At 46.3% G+C, this 23,700-nt stretch overlaps 1 protein-coding gene across 5 annotated transcripts in view; it reads right to left on the reverse strand.

Moving 5' to 3' along the window:
* The window catches only part of LOC119211566 (transcription factor COE3-like), an 87,694-nt gene that overhangs the window by 21,662 nt on the left and 42,332 nt on the right, over positions 1-23,700 (reverse strand). For 3 of the 5 annotated variants that reach the window (XM_037462567.2, XM_037462569.2, XM_037462570.2), the window contains exons 7-10: positions 14,172-14,253; positions 13,949-14,066; positions 10,148-10,281; positions 9,135-9,261 (exon numbers count right to left, since the gene is read on the reverse strand). In XM_037462567.2, the coding sequence (XP_037318464.1) occupies positions 9,135-9,261; positions 10,148-10,281; positions 13,949-14,066; positions 14,172-14,253 (461 nt within the window). The remainder of the gene's footprint in view (positions 1-9,134; positions 9,262-10,147; positions 10,282-13,948; positions 14,067-14,171; positions 14,254-23,700) is intronic. The other 2 variants (XM_037462568.2, XM_037462571.2) reach the window with 1 other exon arrangement.

A 23,700-nucleotide genomic window follows, 5' to 3' on the forward strand; every position in this document is an offset into this window, starting at 1 on the left:
TTTTCTCTTCCCCGGCCGAGGGAAGCTAAATCAAATTTGTCTGCGCGTGTTTCAAGCGCAGGAGGAGGGAGGAGAGAAAAGGGGTCTTTCAGGCTGCCACTGGGGGGGTGATGATATCTGAAGGGTGACAGAGCGCTGAGGGACGTGCACCCCCCCCTTGCCCCATGTTGGGAGAGGAAGCGGCGAGCGAATCTATTACCCGCCGACCCAAGGCCAATGAAAGAAGTAGATTTCCATTGTTGGATCCCCAAAGAGAGGGTTTTTTTGGAGGTGGGCAGAGGATGAATGGGGATAATGTATACATCGCAACTTATAAAACAAGTGAAAGGCACTATGGGAAATGCTGCAATTGAATAAAACAACCCATTTACAGAGAGATGTTTAACTCTTTCTCTGTGACTAGCATGGTGTAGTAGTTAGTATTTATGTGGTACATCATATGTTTCTACTTTATGGTCCTTCTGGTTCCACATCTGTCCGCTGTGCAGCCTCAGGGGGACAGATGTGGTAAACATTGTTAAGCTATGATCTCAGGACGTGTGAACCGCTTCAAAAACCCTCCACGGTAGAAAGAAAACATGTTTATTCTAACGGCAGCAGTAACTTTGATCACCAGCAGCAGTACTTGCAGTAGTAGCAGTACTTGCAGTAGCAGCAGTACTTGCAGTAGTAGCAGTACTTGCAGTAGCAGCAGTACTTGCAGTAGCAGCAGTACTTGCAGGAGTAGCAGCATTTGCAGTAACATCGCCTAACTGACGATGATTATCGCTATTATTAGATGCATAACATTGTAGGAGCTTCCCACGCTCCGTGGTTAACGCGCTTCGGCACCCTGCCGGGTTTCAGACCAACGACCTCATGAAAAAAGAGCCTAGAACTCGAGGCCGGGGAGGGAGGGGCTCTTGTGTTTGTCAACGTCGCCGTGGGAGGAAGAGCCCATCACAGATGGAGAAAACAAAGACGGAGGCTTTTAATGAACCTCTGGACCACCCCCCCCCCGGTAGAAATTAAGCCCATTACTTCCTCTTATTAAAATCGGGTCGCACTTTAACCCCCGCACCCCATTGGCTGCCTGCAGGGCCCTGCTCTCCCTCCCAGCCAATCGATAGCGCCCGCCTCCCTGCAAAGAGCCCGAGTAATTGGAGAGCGGCGGCTGGCACCGCGAACCCTGACCCCCCCGCCCCTCACCCACCCCCCCCACGCATTACACCGCCCATATGAAGACAGATTGCCTGATTTAGTGTAAACATATGCTGCAATTCCAGGCATCAGTGCCACTTTCTCCATCGTAATTTGTATTGATTTTTTGCTCTTCTTCTTCTTTTTTTCTTTTTTTCTCCTGCTGTCTGATGTTTTTTTTGTAAATCAGAAAAGGAGGAGAGGGAGATAATTCAGAGGTGAGAGGAGAGGAGGGGGATTCTTTATACATTTAATCAAGCATTCATCGCTGGGGTTTTTCTGCTCTCTCTCCTCTCCGTGGAAGTGATCAAACGGTCGGTTGGCGTCCTGCTGATCAGAGCGCTCTGTTATTAGGTGACTAAGTGACTGAGGAGAGGAAGAGATGGGGGAGGGGAAGGGGGGCAGGGTTACGTGTTAAACTAATTTCTTGACGGCAGATTTGCAGCATCAGAGAAGACGAGCAGCGGGTCAGAGATGTGAATATTTACACATTTGTGAGCCGAGGCGCTATGAAAAGAGCACGATGATCTGTGAGGATCAATAACAAAGATACAACGGAGGTTTAACAGTCCAATAAAAGACAGTGTCACTTATGTATGAAATATACTTCTACATACAGTCGAATTAAACCAGATGCAATGCAAAATAATAGGAAGAGGGGAAAGTAAAAGAGAAGAATATGAGTAAAAAGATGTTTATATAAAACTGTGATGACAGAACTAGTAGTACACAAAAATGTAGTAGTACTAAGAGAGATACTTATAGTATTGACAGTAATATATGTACTGCAGTTACAGTCAAACTTGCTGTAATTGCAGTACTTTCAGTAAGAAGAGTACTTGCATTAATAGTACATGCAGTATCAGTACTTGCAGTAACAGTACTCGCAGTAATTGTACTTGCAGTAATAAAATAGATTTTTAAAATTAATCAAGTCTACCACTAGTGACTATAGTGATATTTAGTAATAAGTACAATGATTCTTTATTTGGTGATACTATGATATGGTTCTTTCAAAATAAAAGCGTGTCAAGCACGCACCGACCCGGCGCTATCACCACATTCCCATGAGCCTTTGCTGTCCAAATCCATTAACATGAGGCCTCGCTGACCGACCGCAGCGCCGTCGCCATGGTAACGCCTGGCTTCCCACACTCGAAAACTCTCACAGCTCGACTGAAAGGTGTCAGAGGTCAAATCGGGGTCACAGCATCATTGGAGTGTCAGGAGTGAGACGAGGCAGACTTGAGACCGGCGACACGTCTGGACCTGAACCCAGAAACCCTCGAGCCAGAGGGAGGGGCGGAGCATCGGGGGGAGGGGGTAAATGTTTGAGGGGCGTAATACTACCAAACACAAAAAAAACACATACGCGGACAGTGTTTGCTTGTAGGACTTTTTCTTGTGCGAGTGTTTCCAGCTGTGAGATCTGAGAGGAAATGCATTGTTGAAAAACAGAGTTGCACCAAATGGTTTCTAAAAAAGCAGGAAATGGTGTCCCACAAGGTTCAATAATAGGTCCCCCTGAAATTATTTGGGTTTTTATCGAGTTTACTAGTGCAAATTAATGGATTTCCAGCTTTTTTTCTTGTAATATAAATATATAATTTGGGGGCAAATAAGCTCAACCAAAACAGTTTGACCTCTTTCGGGAGACATGGTGACTGAACAGACGTTTACTGAAAAGAAAAAGAGAAACAGTCACGTTTACACGTTTGAATGGAATCGCCCCGGAGCTCCTCGTGGTCCCGCTGCAGCTGCTCAGCAACTCTTCTAAATATCTCGAGATGGCGTAAATGATGCCGTGCCTTCGACATCCAAACGGACAGAACACGATGTTCTTTGTGTTTGGCAGGTGAGGCTCACCTCCTCCTCCTCCTCCTCCTCCTCTTGGATCAGAGGTCTGGAGGGAGGACGCTTGGTCTCTGCAACATCTCTGCAGGCTCATTACCCTCGCGCTCACACTTTCACGGGCCTCCGTGCTTCAGATGAGCGAGTGTTCATCCGCGGAGCCTCTGTTCCCATCCTCCTCCTCGCAAACTGTTTACATTCATTTAGCGCTCGCTATTTGTCATTTGCTGCCTCTCAGCGCCGCCGGGATCCTCTGAGCGGATTTCTTTTTTTTATTTTGCACATATTTACCCAGCCGGAGATGAAATATGCACTTTAGGGCGGGGGGGCCCTCTCACCTTTACCTCTCTGTTATTTTGTCGCCCTGATGGCCCCGTGGAAGGCACAGTCATGTCCCCCCAATGAGCCGCGCAGATTTGCCTCCGCCTGACTCCCGCGTAACGCTCATCATCTCAAATAGACTCCGCGCCGCTGGCCTGTAAAAAGGCAGGCGGCGGCTGAGTGGCGACTCCCCCGACGAACCCACCGCCACACACGCCAATTTCCCATCTCCCCCGGCTGTGTGATTGATGCCGGGTCGGAGCGGCGTTTGGCCTCGCTGCCCGCGGATCGCCGTTTCCTTCAGGGCTTATGGGGCTAGGGGGGGGGGGGGGGGGGGTGACAGACAGCAACACGCTGAGCCTTAAGTGGACGGGGTTGATTTGTTTTGCTGCTTGTCAAGTGGCCGGCTGAGGCGAGGAGGGGGGGGGTGCAGGGGGGCCCAGGGGCCTGTTGACAAGCAGCCATATCACCCAGGATGCATCCCTTCACCGGGCTTATTGATCCGGCTTTTTTATTCCTCCCAACTTTCTATTCATCACCCGCTCCACAGATGGAGATAGGAGGACGAGACAAACAACAGTAACGACGTTTGGTTGGTTTTCCGCAGACGAGTCCCGACCTTCAACACACCTGACCTCTATTTTCTATACGTGTTCAGATCATACGCTGTGATGTCACTCATTGTTTGGTGGAACGACCTTTTGACGCCCCGAGGTCACCATCGCCATGTTGGGGCTTTTTTAACCGACAAAAGGCGCATATCTGTCAATCACTGTGTAGCCTCAACTTTGTGGAATGTCGGACTCTAAATGGATCATAATTTATCACATGAAGCTTTGGCTCCGCTCTAAAGAACAGGAAGTGGCCGCCGGGTTCAGACCCACGAGGACACGCGGCGCGAGATTCGACCAGGTGCCCTCGGAGCTTCAGGTGAGCTCCTCCCTCCGTGGAGCCAAACACCTCGCCGCCTGCCGTCTGGCGGAGCAACCCGAGGAAGAATAACCAACAGCCTGGCGACAGAGAGGCCTCCAAGAAATACCCCCCCCCCCCAACTGAGTAGAAACAGCTAATTACTAGATACAATAGCCCCCTCCCCCTCCTCTCCTCTTTGATGTGTGGCGAGATATCAAAGACTCAAGAGAAACTTTTTTTTTTTTTTACGTCGGCCTGCGAAGGTCAGCCGGAGAGGATCCGAGTCTTCCACTTCCTGTTTTGTGGTCACATGATCAATGACACCCTTTAAAGCAGGACGGGTGTTCCTTTGTTTCCTCTCTGAATCTGATCCTGAGGCGGTTACACCTAATCGCCTCCATGTGTCACTGCGACAGTAATTAAACAATAAAGATTCAAGCAGTCAATTAGTGAACGCTGCTTCAGAAGAGAGAGGGCGGGATAGTGAGAGGGGGGTGAGAGGGGGGGGGGGAGATAAAGGGGGGAGGGGCAGGGACCTCGTCTTCTGCACCAGAACCCTTCACAGCGGCTCCGATCGGAGGTTTAACTTTTGGGTGTTTCGGTTTCATGTTCACAAGACCTTTAGCAGACCTCTATGGAACAATCTGATAATGCCTTCCATGTGTGTGTGTGTGTGTGTGTGTGTGTGTGTGTGTGTGTGTGCGCGCGTGTCTGTGTCTGTGTGTGTGTGTGCGTGTGTCGGGGGGAGAACAGAACGTACTGAGAGTTTTTGTGTTTCCTCACAGCAGTGAAACAGAAAGAGTTGGAGCTGTGATTCTGATTTGTATCAGTTACATTGTTTATGTTAATGAACATTGTGTCTTTGTGCTCAGAACAAGAAAAGTTGAAGTGCTCATTCCGCATCAATTTGTGGTCATTTCTTCCTTTCTGAATTTGTTCATTTTGTGTCGTAATAAGATGTCTCTTTCTAGTTCATTTCTCTTTTCATGGTCATTTTGCTTCACTTTTAATTCAATTAATTCATTTTGACCTCACCTTCAACAAACATATTTAACAAAAATGAAATTATTTCAATGAACCTTTTTTGTTTTTCTTGTAAAATGTTTTGTATGTTTCCTGGTAAGGGAGGTCAGAGAACACTCTGGTTTTTCTCTAAATGGATGTTGTCTCATAAAATGACCCTTCACCTCCAGTTGAGCTTTCTCTATATTCACTTTGCTTTTAGACTTTGTTGCCCTTTTTGGCCACTTTAAGGGTCATCTTAAGTCTCTCCGTGGAAGTTATGAGTCCTCCACTACACACCAGTGCTTCTTGAGCATAGTCGGGGAGCGAAGCCTCCTCCGGGGGCGGCGGAAGCATCATTTTGGGGGTAAATGATGAGGACTTGTGCTTCGTATTAAACACGCATGCAGCGCAGCAGAGGAAACCAACCGTTAACGCTTCTCACAGACGGACTCCAGCGGGGATCAGACACCCAGTCCTCGTCGATAACCTGCTGCAAACATCATCTCCATATTAGAAATCAATATTCTACCTTCTGTCTGTTTTCCAACCCCCCCCCAACATCTTCTCTTTTCTCCTTTTCTAAGAATTTTACTTTAATCTCTTCCATCACTTCTTGGCGTCTAAATCTCTGACTTCCATCATCCCCACCCCCCCACCCCATGACTCCTTCTCCGGGGCTGCAGCTCCCCTGGTGCAGCTGCAGGGGGGGGTTTGGGGTTGAAATTAATGAGAGGAGCCTGGAGGTATTGACTTTCCTGGGAAAACACAGCTCTCTAAAAATCAGTGGCCAAGCGCTGCAATAACTCAGCACCCATCGATCCCTCAACGCCCCCCCCAACGCCCTCCCCCCCACCCCCCCCAACGCCCATCCTCCCCCCCGCAGGCGGCATTGATCCGTGCATTAAAAGCTCTGAGGCCGGCGGTGTGCACCCAGCACCAACACCAGCAGGGAGATGAAACCTGCAGAACCACCGAACTACAGACCTTCAAAAAAGAACCACAAAAACACTCTACAGGCTGAGAAAAAAGACAAAAAAAACAAAAGGAGAACTCAAACTGAAGAAGCTGCAAAAGAACCCAAAAAGCAAAACAACTAAAAAAACTACAGAACCATAAGTAAAAATAAATAAATGTAAATCTACAAAAACTCAATGAATCCAGCTAAACGTTTCCAGACAAAAAGCCACAGAATGAAACTCTTCTGGTCTTCTTCTTAGCATGCTAAGAGTATGAGGACCGTGTGTATTTGCAGGTACATGTACACACATGATGTAAGTCATAAAGCAGCAGGAGCTCGACTCCTTTCTCCTCTCTCCCTTCTTGTCATTCCGCTGACGCCTCCTCGCCTTTGGCCAATTTTTCAGAGCGAAGCCGTCGGATCAAATCCCGAAGCTGCTTTAAGCTACAGAGAGGAAGAGAGCAAGGGATTCTGGGAAAACACTCGGATCTTACCACTAGTCAGTTCACCTTCGGCTGCACTTCCAGCGGAGGAGATTTGTAACCACTTTAAGACACAGGGAGAGTCCTGGAAACTGTTCAAGGCCTACAGCTTTCTGAATGACCACAGGAACCTCAGTAGGAACCTCTGGAACCTTTTAAAGGACCTCTCCCAATTCCTTCAGGTTTTCTGTGACTCCTTGCTTTCATCACCTCATTAAGAACACATGAGATACTCAAGGTCCTGACAACCTCCTTAATAACCTAAAATTTGATTTAATTTGACTCTCCAAAGTCCTTATGACCTCATCAAGAATCTCTGGAAACTCTTTAAGGTCCTTATGACCTCATCAAGAAGCTCCAGAAACTCTTTAATGTCCTTAGGACCTCATCAAGAAGCTCTGGAAACTCTTTAATGTCCTTATGACCTCATCAGGAAGCTCTGGAAACTCTTTATGGTCCTTATGACCTCATCAAGAAGCTCTAGAAACTCGTTATGGTCCTTATGACCTCATCAAGAAGCTCTGGAAACTCTTTAATGTCCTTATGACCTCATCAAGAAGCTCTGGAAACTCTTTATGGTCCTTATGACCTCATCAAGAAGCTCTGGAAACTCTTTATGGTCCTTATGACCTCATCAAGAAGCTCTGGAAACTCGTTATGGTACTTATGACCTCATCAAGAAGCTCTGGAAACTCTTTATGGTCCTTATGACCTCATCAAGAAGCTCTGGAAACTCTTTATGGTTCTTATGACCTCAGCAAAAACCTGCTAAAGGTCCTTATAACCACGACAAGAAGCTCTGGAACATACTTTCAGGGACCCCTGGAAAGACCTCAAGACCACTACAAATTCCTAAAGAGCCTGTAGAACCAAATTAAAGACCACTAGAGAACCCTTAAACCTTAAACCTTTTCTTTAATATAAAACATTTAAAATTAAACAATCAAATGTTCCATTTAATCAAATATTCACTGATTGAACTGAGCCGAAGAATAAATACCAGGTGTTTCATCTCAAGGGTCTCAAGGGTTAACCAAAGAAGGTCAGATTGAGGAGGTTTGTTGGTATTTTAAGATCAGGACTAAAATAAAGAGTAGGGAACTCCTGGTGGAAATGACATCATCATTCTCCTCTTCAATTATCCACGGCTCGCCCATTTAGTGTCTTTTAAAACTCGGCTCAAGAACACGTGTGTGTGTGTGTGTGTGTGTGTGTGTGTGTGTGTGTGTGTGTGTGTGTGTGTGTGTGTCTGTGAGAGCTGGGAGAAAGGACTTTGTTTTTTGTATTTTAATATTTAGACTGTTTACGTGTGATAAAAATGTTTTGCACAATATAATTATACAATATAATGTAAGCTATAGATTATGAGCAGCATCTTAATCTATTCTTTATTATACATGTTATCTTCATATTTATTTATTTGCTTTTCTAACAACAGCTCAAAAGAATAAATACAAATCTTTCTGTGCTTATTCTACATGTCAAAGATTTTAAAAGACACTACAGATGTGTTGTAAAATATCTGAAGGTCAAGTTCCATTCTGGACTTAAATAAAAGCAAAGCTATGGAAGCCCGGAGGGAACAACGCATTCAGGTATCCGAGCTTCAGCGCTTTTCCTTCACCGCCTTAGAAAAATAATAATTTCTATTCCCACCTTTCAGAAAGATTTTGGTCATTTATTTCCACTTGAGAATTCCATGTTTTTCCCACATTTCACTAGAACCCCCCCGACCAAAAAAGAAGCCTCTCTCATTGTAGCGCGTACCGTGTTTGCGGTGACAGAAGATGTGACGTGTGATCTGCACTTTAAACTCCGCAGATAACAACGTGCTCCATTCACACTCACACAAGAGCTTCTGGGCTCAGATTAGCATCGCTAACGGAGGGTTAGCGTGAGGTCCATTGTGAGGGGCCTCGTCCCTCCGACTAAGACCCCCCGCCGATAAACCGCTGTTAAACAGGACGCCGGAACACGCTCTGCCTCACCCGCCCCCCCCACGATGACATTTACTTATCGCGGGGAGCAGCCTTCCGATCTGACCTTTCTGCTACTTTGAATGACATCTGGATATTCTGACGGAATAATGGGCACAGTAAAAGCAGCGACTCAAAGGCGGAGATAAGGGAGTCTTCGGACGGTTCGACTGACAGTGAGGCCCGAGGGGGGGGCGAGGTGGTGGTGGTGGGGGAGGAGGGGGGGAGGGGGGGGGGCGGTGTTTTCTTCACTCTTGGCATTGAGAAAACAGTTCTCAGTGAATAACAGAAGGTTTAAGGTCTCAAAACCTTAACTTTAAGAGCACTTTGAGCTCTTCTCCGAGCTTCAGTTCAACACGTTGAACATTCTGCTGCATTCTGGGTAAATTAAAAATACAATGCAGAGGACACTTTTTTCTTAGTAAAACACACGTATAAAGCGGGTCTTACCAGTGTAGACAAAGCGCCCCGGCGCTCCTTTGCAGAACTGTTTGGATTTGTAGGACAGCGTGACCTCCACGACTCCGGGGATGTGACGAGGGGGGGTCTGGACCCGGATGGCGTGAGGCGTGATCAGCTGGGGGAGGGGGGACACAGCCGGTTCTTTATTTGTTTTAACTACATCACAAATATAACAACAATAAAACAAAAGAACCAACACAAGGTTAAAGGATGGAGACAACTGTATCACGCCTCCATGACACCTTAGAGAGAAAAGTAGATCTGGCCTAAAGTAGATCTCAGTACAGGTGTTGACGCGGTGAAGCATCATCCAATCACATGCTGATTCAACATAACTCTTTCTGTCTCTGATTGTGTGAAGGTACAGCCATGATCTCTTCAGGTCTGTGATGAAACCCCGCGGCGGCTCTCATCCTCTTCCTCTCACAAACTTCCTCCAGGAAGCGGTCCTCCTCGTCCTCCTCTCGGATCTGGGTCAGCGAGTCTTCCTTCGGAGGGATTCTGGGCCGTCGGAGTCCGTGTGCTCGCTGATCAAAGCCGGGATCTCCACCGGCGCCGTGTGATGTGGAGCTGAGCAGTGTGGATGTACCCCCCCGCTTCCACCACACCCCTCCCCCTCCCGTCCCGCCGCCAGGTGTTCTGCTCTTCTGGACCGGCTTCAATATTTCATGGCGTGCCGTATGCGCCGCTGCTCCTCCCGAGCCTCAATGCCAGCTCCTCATCTGCATATTTTTGGGGGCATGAGGACTTGGCGGAGCTGCACAGATTTACAGATGCAGCTGTTTCTGCAAATGTGCGTTAGTGTGTGTGTGTGTGTTCATGAAGAAGATGGAGAGCGTGATTTGCGCTACCTGCAGCTGCCTTATTCTGTTTGATTTCATTTGAGGAAGGAAATGCAAATATCGCAGCTCAGATGTGAGCGTTGCAGATCTGAGCGTTCGGGTTCACGGCTCAAATCCATTCAAACGTGCACCGCGGCAGTCAGAACTGTCTCCTCTCACCTCGCTCCACACCAACATGGTGCCGAAGACCACCTGCAGGCCGTCGAAGAAGTTGTCCCCGATGAGGATGACGGTGGCGCCGCCGGTCGTCCAGCCCTCGCTCGGGCTGATGGCTTTGATGCAGGGCGTGGCTGCTTCGGAGACACCACAGCAAACATGAGCGGTTAGAAACACGGTTCGCACATCTGCAGGGAACATGGTTGACACATCTGGTGGGGACATCAGGAATGAGTGTGTATCCGGACAACGTGACAAAAGGGGATCAAGTGACTTTTTGGTTGAGTTTGGTTTAGTAGCTGAGACGGTTTGGTTCTGGTTAAAATAAACAACTACTTCCTGTTTGAATGGAGGGCGAGCACCTGGACCAGGTCACCTGACGGCTCGGCTCTGTTGGTTTGTCAGCAGGTTAAAAAAAAGTTGTGAAAAACCACGTGCCTGAAAGAACGCATTAATTTACTATCGCATCCAAATCCAAAAGGCAGATTTTATAAATTCTTCTTCTCAGTGCCATCGTGGTGACGTTTCTCTTCATCACGGTTCACTCTGACCTCTGACCTCTCCCCTTCAGAACAAGCTGTCTGCAGCGAGAGTGCCTGCAACTCCTGGACTAACGGAGAGAGCTTTCACCCGCCGACACACCGCAACGATCCATATGGGGCTGTCGCCGTGACGACTAGACCGATCAGCCCAGTCCAGTCAGACAGGCCGACAACCTCTTTCACGCTCCGAGGGACGTTTTATCAGGGGGGGGGGGGTTCCAGTCAGAGCTCAGAGTTTTCTTTTGTTCACTATGATGATGATCTAAGCTGCGTTCAAAGACTCTGTCACACACTGTCTTGTCAGTGGACAATACGGATCACCTCCAGTTGGCAAGTGAACAGGAAGTGACCATATATGGACTGAGGAGGACGTAGAAACACTGTATCAGTCTGTCAATCAGATTGTAGCCCCGCCCTAAAGTACCCACTGCTTTATGGTCTGTTTGACTCCAAATGGACCATAATTCCATAAATTAACATTATGCTGCAATAAAGAAGACAAATCTAGAGGTTGAAACCATTATCTTATGTTTACAATATTTACTAAGAGAATAAATCAAGAGAGAAGTAGAGTGTTTTCTCATAGAGTTCTATAGGACTAGAGGAGTCTCCCCCTGGTGGTCACTAGAGGGACTGCAGCTTTAACACATGAAGCTTTGGCTTCAATAAAAGGGCCACCAAGTAGTGAAAAGTTATTTGTGTCATCTGGGCTCGTGAGAGGCTCATGATCTCACAGATGATGTCATGTGACTGATCCCGCTCTACCGGGTCCTGGTATTCAGCAAGTTAGATCGCCACACAGGTGTCTTCAGCCGGAGGTCCTAGTCAACTTCTCAAAGTCACTCAGAGCTTTCAGATGAAAGAAAGCAGAGGAGCAGCAGAGGGTTGATTGTCATCTCCTTATTAATTTCGCTCTTTTGTCGCCACGGTAAACAAACAGTCCAATGGATGAGGTGGCGGAGGTGGGGGGGAGAATTGGGGGGGGGGGGGGGTGCAGGTGGAAAGTTTTTCTCAAGTGAAAGGCCGGGAGCAGATGTTGGGAGGTTTTTTATCGGCCCTGGAAACATCCCAGTCTGGATGAGATGAAAGGGGCCGAGCTGAGATAGCGGGGACCGTCTGGCACAGGGGCCCCGTTTGGCCCCCGCAGGACACCATGCAGAACCCGTACCCCCACCACATGAATGTTTATATGCCGATCACAGGTGAGGAAACAACAACAGTGTTCTCACGATGGTGAGTGACACTTTGGTGTCAAATAGCATTTGTTTCATCCCCTTGGACGTGCCAGACAGGTGGGGTTAGAAGCAAAAAAAAGTCTGACTCTTTTCTTTGATCAACAATTCTCATCCTGTCTGAACGCCACCCGCCTGGTGCTACAAGTAGGTTAAACCAAACGAAACAATCAGACCCTCTCCCTCTCCCTGATAAACCGAGAAAACTTTAAACAAGTCGCCTGAGACCGCCGCGGCCGCACGTTGTCTCACAGTTCTAGGGTTTGTTTCACTCTGCTGTGCGTCCCAGTGGGACGGGGGTTAACCTCACAGGACTGAAAGGATGAGTGCCAAGAAGACAGAAGTTAACAAGAGCTTGTCTTGTTAACTTTTGTGTGACTGGAGGTGTCACCTGATACTGTTCAAAGTCCTCGTGTTCTAAGCCCCACCAAATAGTTAAAGTAAGCGAACAAGTTACTATGTCTTACTTTAAAAGCTCAAAACTCTTTTTAGTCCAGGGAGACGACAGAGTGAGGTGGTTTGGGGGGAGGACGGAGAACACAACAGATTTATGATGTTTGGTGCCACATAGTTTGAAGTGCTTGTTTTTCTCGGCTTGATGTCCCAAAGGGATTGGAAGAGTTTGGCTGAAGACGTGAAGAAGTGGCTGGAATTTTAGACACAACTGTATGAAAGCCGGGTTAGTCTACTATTTTTGTCGCTATGATATATGTACGGTAAGCCCCACCCGGGCTGGTGTGCCAAGTAGGTTAAAACAAGTAACACCATCTCCCCTGAAAAATCTTCAAACATTTTGAAGAGTTGAAGGGAGACTGCAGAAGAAGTCATTTGGGACGTGAGAGAGAGAGAGCGGACACGACTTTTCATTGATGTCTGACCGGTGGCCAGATGTTTGTTTCCACCGTATGTCCCAGTGGGGTTGGGTTTACCACACATGAAACAATAACAACTGCTGTGAGGCTTAGACTAAAGTATATACAAATAAAGCAACTTGTGTGACTGTCACTTTACTTTTACTCCGCCCCTCTGGCAGCCCTGGACTTTAGTTCTGCTTTTGACCGACTCTCACGTGAGACCATCTAAAGCCTCTATCTCATCAACTCCACCCGTATGGTGTTCCAAGTACAGCAAAACAAACAGCAGACTTTTAAACTTTAAAGCAAGCTGAGGGGAAAGTGCAGGGGAAGGAGGTCTGGAAAGTTGGACGATGTATCGATCTGATTGCTTTTTTAGCAAAACGTTGTTTGTTTTACTCTTCTGTAGGTGCCAGGCAGGTGGGGCGTTTCAACACAGGACAAAACAAAGAGTGCTTGGAGTTTCATGGGAAGTATGTTAATCCAGTCTACTTGTGTGTCCAACATTTGGCATCACGAGGGTCGTTACTGGTGCGGGCTAAGCCCCACCCATCTGGCACGGCAATTGGACCAAATCAAACGGGCGACATATGTCATCGCTCCTGGAAGCGCCGCGGTCAAAGCCGGAGGGTTTTTACTAGCGAGGCAACGGGGCAAAGACGTGTTCAATTTTACAGCCTCAGAAGAAAAAGTGTTACCGGTTCTGGTTTCATCGCAACAAGTTTATACATTTTTTTATTTGGGTTTTCGCTGCTGGAAGAACGGAGCGTTTGTTTTCGTCAGTGCAGGGTGTCCAACGGGGACCCGGCGCGGGACGGAGACATGCCAGCACCTGGAAGGGGTTCATGAAGCTTTTAAGATTCACTCACTGTTTTATTTTACTGTGGTTGGTTTTGAGACATTTAATATTTCCTACTTTTCTTTTGACTTCCTAGAAATTCTGAATCACACTTCAAATATGTCAAGCTCATAAATAAAGGGTCGTTACACCCATTTTGATGTCGTCTGTTGCTCAGAAACTACAATCGTTAGAAAGAAAACCCAGCTGCATTGTGGGAAATGTTAGTGCCAGATTTCCGGGGGACTAAAAGTCAGGAAATCCCCACCTGAGCTGTTCAGGCTCAGAGCTCCCTCTGGTTTTTATCTTTTTAAACCTCCGCCCGTTATGCCTTTTACCTTCAGAGGGGTCCAGGCGCCGGGCGCGGCGGCCATGTTTGGAGTTGTTGTGGACGAACATGTTGTCTGACACCGACAGCACGTGCCCGTCCACGTTGACCGTAGTGGAGACCACCACCTGCACACACGCACACGCACACACACACACACACACACACACACAGGTCAGCGCCATGTGGACGGGCCTCAGAGGAAGCGCTCACAGAGGAGGGAGGGCTCCTACCTGAAACCTCCTCATGTCTCGTGGGTTCCCTGCATTTTTCAAACAGTTCTGATTGCACTTGAGGAAAAACTTGAGGAAGAATCTGCAGGAAAAAAAGAAAAGAAAAAGGAACAGATTAGTTACACGGCTCCAAGACGCTACTCCGGGGTCAGAGAGGAGTCTGCGTTTTACATCCAAGCACAGTTCTATTGTTTCACAACCAAAGAAATAGAAACTCTGTTCTTTACCCAACGAATAACGACGTGGAAATGTAAACAACAACGTAAAGTAAGACCTGCACAGGACTTTTATTGTGAAAGGGGAAGGTCCACTTTTTCTTTTTTGACGCCGGGAGTGGTAATGAAGTCTTAAAGTTTTTACGTTGTTCTTTCATAAATAAAAGCGTTCGGTCCGTACTATGAAAAACATGTTACACAAAAACAACAATTTAAATTATAGATTTAAATAACTATTTAAGTATTGATCCCAGAAAAAAACTCCAATGCTTTGTCATAAACAACAGGTTATGCTACAGACTGTGTTACAGTTGCATTATATTATGTATCACAGAGCAAATAAAATACTTGTATTATTATTAACAATACGATTTTCTGTGTAAAACAACAAAGTGAATTGAGAGCCGAGTTTTAAAGGAATCCCGTTAACCAAACATAATTTCCTGTTTAAATTGCTGTATAAATGCACAGTTGACAATGAAACGCACATGTATCTCTGTGGCTGGTGAATAAATAAAGCGCTCCTCTCTCGCTCTGTGACGGGTTTACATCTTGTCTCTCATATGAAATTATCATTCAGCGGCGGCGCCCCAATGAGGACAGTCGAACACTTCCTGCAGACTTATGGCGTCTCATTAGGCCCCTCCCCCCTCCTGCCCACCCCACCTACATTGATTTACGCCCAGTTTCCACGGCAGCAGAGGGGTATTGATTGGGAATGGATATCAATGAGGATGGGCGGCAATAAGCCGCAGCTATGGAGGAGGACACAGGGGGGGTGGAGGGGGGGGGGGTGTTGGAATGGATGGCCACCTTAATGCATCTCCCACTGCCATGTAATCTCTGTGCATCCATCTTCTCGGACCATAAGCCCCCCTGTCCCCCTGCCCCCCCCCCCCCCCCCCCCTCCTGTTCGGATGGAGCGCTTCCTTTTTAATTGCCACATTATCACAATAATAATCCGAGCAGTTAACAAGCGGCAAGGTCGCAGACAGACATGTCACATTAACCAGGAGATAACCTCGGATACCTACAACCCATCCGCTGGTGCAGCAAGGCATGCTGGGAGTGCACAGACAGGGGGGGAGGCGAGGGAGGGGTGGGGGGGGGGGGGGGGGGGGGGGAGTTTAATGGTGGCATGAGGTCGGCATCGATTTCCTCCTTAATAAGACAGTTACAATATCTTTAAAGAGTCGCAGGCAGAATCCCTTTAATTTCACCTTAAACTGGATATATTTACACTTTAATAATGGTTATTTTAGGGGGATCGATTATGGATTGTTTTACAATTTGCTTTACAGGTTCTCCAATAATGAAAACGTTTTTTTCTATTAAGTTTACTTTTATTTAAAACCTTAAAGGAGGTTTCTGTTTTCGTTTCCGCACCTTAAATACTCCTTAAAACCCCATAACAACACATCCTTATATATTTTGATCCATCAATTAAATCCCATTTTAAAGGTAATTCTGAAATACTGAAAATCATTTAAGGTCTAATATTTAATACATTTTAATTATTTAATTATTCTATATTTATTGACATATTTAGGTTAATTTAAGGTACAACTTAAAGAGAACTTAAAGAGTTTTTATTTGATCCTTAAAACTCCACGATTGCCTCAGAAACCTGGATTAAAGTATTTCTACCTTCACAAGTTAAGAATAAAAATGCTTTGATGTTTGAATTTGACTTCAACGGATGAAGAGTTTTTCTTCAGTGTGAAACAGGAAAACCGGTCGGAGCCGACAGACGGATTCCAGTGCTCGTCCCAGCGTGTGTGCGCGTGCGTGTGTGTGTGTGTGCGTGTGTGTGTGTGTGTATCGACTGGAAGCCGATCTGCTGCTCTGGAGGCTCTAATGCCCTTTATGGAACAGAATAATATGGAGCTCCATTCAGATGATACCGAGTCCTTCAGAGAGCTGATATCGATCAATACGGATTGAATTAAAACGCAGCTGGAGACGAGAGACACACACACACACACAACAAGCTGATCAGACTGCCCAAACAGACACACACACACGTACACACAGCGAGCTGCTCAGAGACAAACATTTACACACACACACAAACACCAAATATACACACAAAGAGAAAAGTATACACACTGTGTGATACGCGTTTTTAGAACGATGCCAACAAACAACACACTCACCTAAATACACACACAGACACTACACAAACACATTTACACAAAAACCATACGGACTCACACACATTAGTGTGGACACACTGCCAACAACACAAATAAACAAAAACATTACAGAAAGCTGACTTTAACATTACACACACACTGACACACACACACTTGCTATCTAACATACGTGTGTGTCTGTTTGTGTGTGTTAGTCTCACTGACGGTGCGTTGACGTGGACCCACACACACACACAAAGAAACCATCGTAAACAGGTCAAAGCATGAAGGAGAAGATGAGCATTAGGGGGGGGTCAGGAGGGTTCGGGGGGGGTCGGCGTCTCTTGGTCAGTGTTTTGGGGGAGCGCGTTCGGTCTACCTGGCGGCCCTGTCGCCACGACGACGAGAGGAGGCGATGTTTACGATCAGAGGCTGCTGGGTGGTTCTAGTGGAGCAAATTTAAAGCTCATTTGGCTTCACATCGGGGGGGGTTGAGTGTTTTGGTGTGTATGTGTGTGTGTGGGGGGGTGGGGGGTCTGACTTCAGCGTTTTTTAAACCGGCCACTCCAGATGATGTCACCCCTCCAACCACACCCCAGTGCACTATGGGAAGCAATTACGTCGGGCTCAGATTACAAGGCCCTGATGAACACACACACACATACACACACACACTCCCCGGAGTCTCTCACTTATTACGTTAGAAGGAAAAAAAGAAGCAGAAAAAAGAAAATCAATATTTCAGCAGGAGTATTTTTAAAAGCCGTCGCTCGCCCTCATGGTTTGATGCTCGCAGTGAGAAGCCGCCGCTTTAGCACCTGACCACCCGGCGAGCCTGGGACCAGCACGCCGCCATCGACTTATCTCACAGACTCCACAGACCGAGCGTGGAGGGGAGGGGGGGGCAACAACCACCGAGCTCAACCGTCCCGTTTAGCCCAATAGAAGGAAAACAGAGACAGAGACTCACAGGCTGGTTTGTTCTACTGAAGAAGGAAACTAGAGAAGAAGAAGGCGGGTGGGGGGGTGGGGGGGGGAGGCGTGGCCTCATTAAGCGGACGAGGAAAGTCTAATATTGACTCTGCCGTGTTGTTGAGACGCCCTCTTCAAATAATTACTGAGGAATTCATATGATGCTCCTCTGCTGCTAATTAGGATATGAAACAAGAGCAGCTTCATGCTATTACCATTACACCATGATTCACTGGCCTGTGTGTGTGTGTGTGTGCGTGCGTGTGTGTGTGTGTGTGTGTGTGTGTGTGGAGATGAGGGCCCTCCTTGGCTCTGCTACAGGCCATCAATAATTCACAAGCCAAGATGGCAATTACAGGACCATGTACAATCAAACTAAATATTTGATGAGGCACTAAAACAGTCCCTGGAACAGATCTGCCTCCGTCTCTCTCTATCTGCCCCCCCCACCCTGACACACACACACACACACAGACTCTCCACTATCTATTGTCACAACACATTAGGTCCCTTATTCCCTAGACTTTGTCTTGACACGCAAAAGCAGTTTATTCTGCTAAAAGAGCCTCGCGCTATTCATTTGTTCCGTCTGAAATATTGAGCGCCGCCGTGCCGCTTCGAAGGGGGGGGGCTCTTTTTTTATTTTTGTTGCTACAAATAATGCGACAAGTGAAGAGGAGCAAAAACAGGCAAATAGGCGGAGGAGAGGGAGGAGGGGGCGAGGAGGGGCCAGGGGGCGGGGGGGGATTAAATATCTGAAATAAATCAATTTGTATCAATCAAATAAAAAAATGTAAAAAGGAGATGCTTCAACGCTTCTCCTTCTTCTCCTCTTCCTCCTCTAGTTTTTTTTAAGTTTAAAAAAAGGGAAGGTGTGTGATTCGTTGGAAAGTGTTTCATCTCAACCTTCAATCCAGGACTGGGTTTGTGTGTGTGTGTGTGTGTGTGTGTGTGTTCACTTGTTGAACCCGGAGGTTTGGTTCAGGTAGAGATGTTTGAACGGAGCTTCTTCCTGTTCGTGTTCTGCTGTTTCCTGTTAGCTGGAGGTGGAATGTTGTGTCTGTGTGTGTGTGTGTGTGTGTGTGTGGGGGGGGGGGGGGGGGGGGGTAAATATGTTATGTATCCAAAAACAGAACACATGCTGAGTTCCTGGAGGGCAGAGACGAACAGAACATCCCATAATTATTTCATACTGCTGAGAGAGAGACTGACTTTTTGTGGTTGAGTAAAGCAGTTTTCCTTTACAACACGCACACACACACACACACACACACACACATACATACACACACACACACACACTAAACTCGGGTTACTCCTCAGCTGTATTTTGGCAGCGTTGTCATGACGATCAGCAGTATTTGTCTCCACGATTGAAAAGTCATCCGTGTGACGCAACGCTGCAGCCGGTGTGTACGTGTGTGTGTGTGTGTGTGTGAACATGTGTGACATCATGACTTAAAAATGAGGTGGAAATGGAGTAAAATTGAAGAACATCCGAAAACAACGTTGGACTGTTCAGCCAATCAGACGCACCCAAATGATGAGCTTAAGAGGAACACACACACACTCACACACGCACCCACACACACACACACACGCGCACACACACATTTTAAAAGCAGCAACTGACTTTGTGAAACTCAAAGTGAGAAGGAGTAAAAAAGTGGAACACGAACGACACCAGTCCACCCAGTCTGTCACCAGCGGGCAGAGTAAACACACAGCAGGCATCCACACGCTGCCCTCCCTCCCCCCTCCCCCCTCAACAAGACGAGCTGCATCCCCTGGGGGATCATGGGAGTTGTAGTCCATGTTGTGCGGTATATGTGGACAGCTTGACAGCATATTGCCGAGCAGAGGGAGCGGCGAGCGAGCAGCTGCGTCCAGATAAACTAAAGCAGACGACCAAAACAGGGAGATATACAGGCCTTGAAACAGCCTGGAAACAGCCTGGGAAAAGGCTGACAAACCAAATGAAAACAGTCTAAAAACAACGTGAAGGCCGCAGAGAAAAAGTCTAGGAACGGCCCTTAAACTTCTTGGAAAAACTCTAGAAAACCAATAGAAAAAGACTCGAAATAACCTAAAAGCAGCCTAGAAAGAGCCTGATTAAAAAGCCTAGAAATAACCTGGAAACAGTCCCCTCGCTGTGGGGCCCTGCAGCACTAAATTAATAAAATGACTCTCCAGCCACATTTACTCGTACCACCTGCGATTTGTCCCATTAAAAATGCAAATATAATTGGTGTCTCCCTAACAAGAGTTCAGAAAACCAGAGGCGACCTTGCAGTGACTTCCAGGGGCGAGACACGTGTAAGTGTTTACGAGTTCAACACCTCGCGCCATCTTTTGTCTCCACAAACACACTTCACGTGTTCCTGGTTTCTTGTCTTCAACAGAACAAAGAAACTCCCTCCGAGTTCCCTCTGGAGGCAGACCGAGCTCAAGTCTCCACATGCAGCTCCACGGGGCCGAGACCAATCAATCGGGCCGATGGGAATCCGCTGGGGGAGGGAGGGGGGGGGGGGGGGGTGTCAAAGGTCACATGCTATGCATTACCAGGAAATAGTCAGGCCCTTAAACAAACATCATGTCATTCCAGCGTTTTCACTTCTTGGCTCTGAACATAAACTTCTAGAGGCCGTGGATGTCCTTCACTGAAACACAGAGGGACTTCCTGTCCAATCTTTGTCTCCTCTCAGGTCTAAAATACAACTCCAGGTCTAAATCCTGGGAAAACTCCACCTTCCCCCCCTTCCTGGTGCTTTAGAATCCTTCAGCTTCTACTCTGAGGAAAATCCTCCCAGAAGCCAGCAGATAAACTTCAAGCTGCCTGAAGCGAAAAAAAAAAGAAAAAAAAAATCTAACCGGAGCGTTTCTTTCCTGAAGAGTTGACACCGGGGAGGGACGAGCGGCTTGTGGCTCAAAGGCACGTTGGCCGCTGAGGAAGCAGCGCCGGAGTCAAAGCCTCCAAAGCGAAGGTCAGACCCTCGAGCATCAAAAGATGGGATTATTAAAATAAGGTCAGGAGCACAATGAGGGAAGCTGGGAAGCTCTGCGGGGAAAACGGCCTCCAAGAAACCCGGAAGAGTTTGTGACCCGACAAGTCCTCCCAGAGTACCACGTGTACACGCACTCAAAGTACTTGGATTCTGTTGGAGCGGGCGGGTCCACTTAGCCGAGATGTCTGCACGCGCTTCTACTGTTTTAGTTATTCCATGCGTGTTTTATACTGTTGATTAAACTGTACATAAGTAGCATCAGAGGCCGTGGCGGCACCTGTACTACGAGTACAGCAGCACCGCTACTACCGGTACTGCATTATTATTAAGGTACTACTGTTACTACTACGACTTCTGCTGCTAATAACACTGCCAGCTGTTTGAAGGACTGACGTCCATGTCGAAGCAGATGAAAATGAAATGTGAAGCTGCCCTTCTGTGGCGTTTAACCCCCCCCCCACGGTCAGATGGCGCCCTAGGTGACAGTAATGGTTTCTCCCAGCACTTGTGTCTCATTCATAAGAAACGTCTTCCTCTCCGGCTTTTATGATTCATTTAACACGCCCGCCCGAGCAGTAAATTCTTAATATGTACAACATGATTAAATTATTGCTCCACATTCAATCCGAGATGTCTAAAGATTTTAATTAATGTTTCACATTCTGTGAAATATGTTTTTTTCTGCATTCAGTCCATCACAAGAGCTCCTTCTCTTAAAGGGCCAGCCGCATGTTTTTATCAGTAAAGAGTATATTCATATTATTCGATTACTGCAACTACAACTACTTATACTACTATCTTCACCAATACTCTAATCGATACTACTGCTGCTATAGTGTATCATTACCACTACTACTACTAGAATTTCTGCCTTTAATACTACTACTAGTTATGCTTCATCTAACACAATTATTACTTTCTTTTACTAGTACTACCAGTTGAACAAAGTGAGAGCTAAATATAGTAACTTCTGCATCCTCCTTCAGCACATCTAAATGACTACTGCTAAAACCAGCACAACTAACGCTAGTATTTATGTCACTTCCTCCATCAATTCCTCCTCCCCTTCCTCACACAATGCAGAGCGCCACCCAAAGAAGGACAGAGTAAATGATGCCACATGTTTTTTACTATTTATTTGTTATTCTTATTTTAAAATAAAAATCTAAATTACACAAAGTAATTTTATATTGAATATGGAATTGTCTTCATATTCAGACTCAACTACTCATATACTTTCTTTCATGTGTTGCATTCATTCTTTTTCTTTGAGCATGGTTTGTTTTAATGATTTTGGTCTTTGCTTTGTTTCTTAATTGCTCTGAAAATTCCGTGTTTTTTTGGATTTGATCGATTTGAACACCGCGTTAGCAGAGATGGAAGGGAGCTGAAGTACAAGTATTGCTAGTCAGTGGTAATAATACTCTTTAAATATAGAGGAAGTCTATTGAACACACACACAGTGCTGATTGGTTGCCGATAAAAAAAGGAGGAATAATGATGCAAGCATTACAAAGTAAATGTAATTTACTTTCCCTTGAAGTCGGCGTCAACACCAAACACACGCCGGACGTTGCGAAGCACACACACACACACACACACACACACACATATATCCAAAAGAAGGAGCAAAGAAAAAAACTACACCTAATTGGCACAAACAGCTTGGAGAAAACATGATTTTTCCTGCTGAATCTGCTCCATCTGTTTGGCGCGCGGCGCCCGGGACCAGCGGTCAGCAGCAAGGTGACGCCAGCCGACGCCATCTGGCCTGACCTTGGATTAGCGCTCGCCCCGACGAGGGGGATTCTGGAAAAATATTCTATCCCAGACCGGGTTGGAGAGGAGAGAGGAGGGGCTCGAAGGATCCCCTCCTCTCTCTCTCCTACTCGCCTCCAATGCATTGGGGGTCATCTTCTGACAGATTCACACACAGCTCAGGGGGCGTGGCCTAAAGAGCGGGTAGGTGATTTTAAAAGTGGGAGGAGTCGGCAGAGGTCCTATTGGTACCGATTGGTGGACGAGCACAACGTAATTAAAAACTCCAAAAGAACATGGAGGGTAAATGAAACTTGTTGGTAGTTAGAGGTCAGAGGTCAGATAGATGCTGGTAATACTCATAGTGCAGTAGTATACCCATTCAGTACTTCACCTGGCATAGTACTTGTAAGTGGCATAATGAACGTGTAAATGAATACTGCTGAAAACTAAGAGAGAAGTAGAGTCATTTTCTCATAGACTTCTATAGGACCAGAGGAGTCGCCCCCTGCTGGTCACTGGACAGAATCCACACTAAGAAACCTTCTGCATCTCATATGTGAACACAGACTCACATCCTAATGTTCCCCAAAAATTTGTTTCTACAGGAAATAAAAGAAAAATCACCTAAGGGATCATGGGACTGTGTGTGTGTGTTTGCCTGCTTAAGTGAACTAAACCTCAAGAAAGCTTCCAAAGAACTGTCTGATCCGGGGCAGCTGTGACAGCGAGTTATTTTCTACTCTTCTGTACATTATATACACATGTATATCTACATAAATACATAAGATATATATAAACATGTGCATTTAGACATGTATGTATGAATGAACAGGCTGGTCGTGGTGCGTTCACTGACCAACAGCTGTGTGCGGCTCATGTTTCTGCTGTGGATTCATACATCTGGCTACAGATTTAACTCCCTTTTCTTAAATAAAAATATATAATGAATGAAAAAACTCCTCATGACATAAAGAAAGCATCAACTGAGAATCATAACTAATGTGGAATAATAACGTAGAAACATTACAATTAACTCCTGGTGAGAATAAGTGACATAATACTTTGATTGATTTATCATCATTTTACTGCAAAAAACGAGAGAAACAAAGAACACAAATCCTCCGCCGGCTGCACATCCACATTAATCAATCATCTATAATCAATAATAAAAAGTCAAGATTACACACGCAGCTATAACACACATGTACACACTCACAGTAACGCAAAACGGGTATTGTCTTGTGTGTTTTTGTTTAATATTCAAATAAAGTTTATCTTTGTTATTATTAATGTGCTGCACACACACACACACACACACACACACACAGGTCCGGAGGCGTCACAGACCATAATAGTCTTCAAACAGACTTCAATGAATGAGATGCACTTTATTAGAAATATTATAAATATTCATAACAGCGAGGAGAGGAGGCAAGGAGAG

This window comes from Pungitius pungitius, chromosome 2 (assembly GCF_949316345.1).
Source record: "Pungitius pungitius chromosome 2, fPunPun2.1, whole genome shotgun sequence".
In the NCBI taxonomy this organism is placed as follows: Eukaryota; Metazoa; Chordata; class Actinopteri; order Perciformes; family Gasterosteidae; genus Pungitius; species Pungitius pungitius.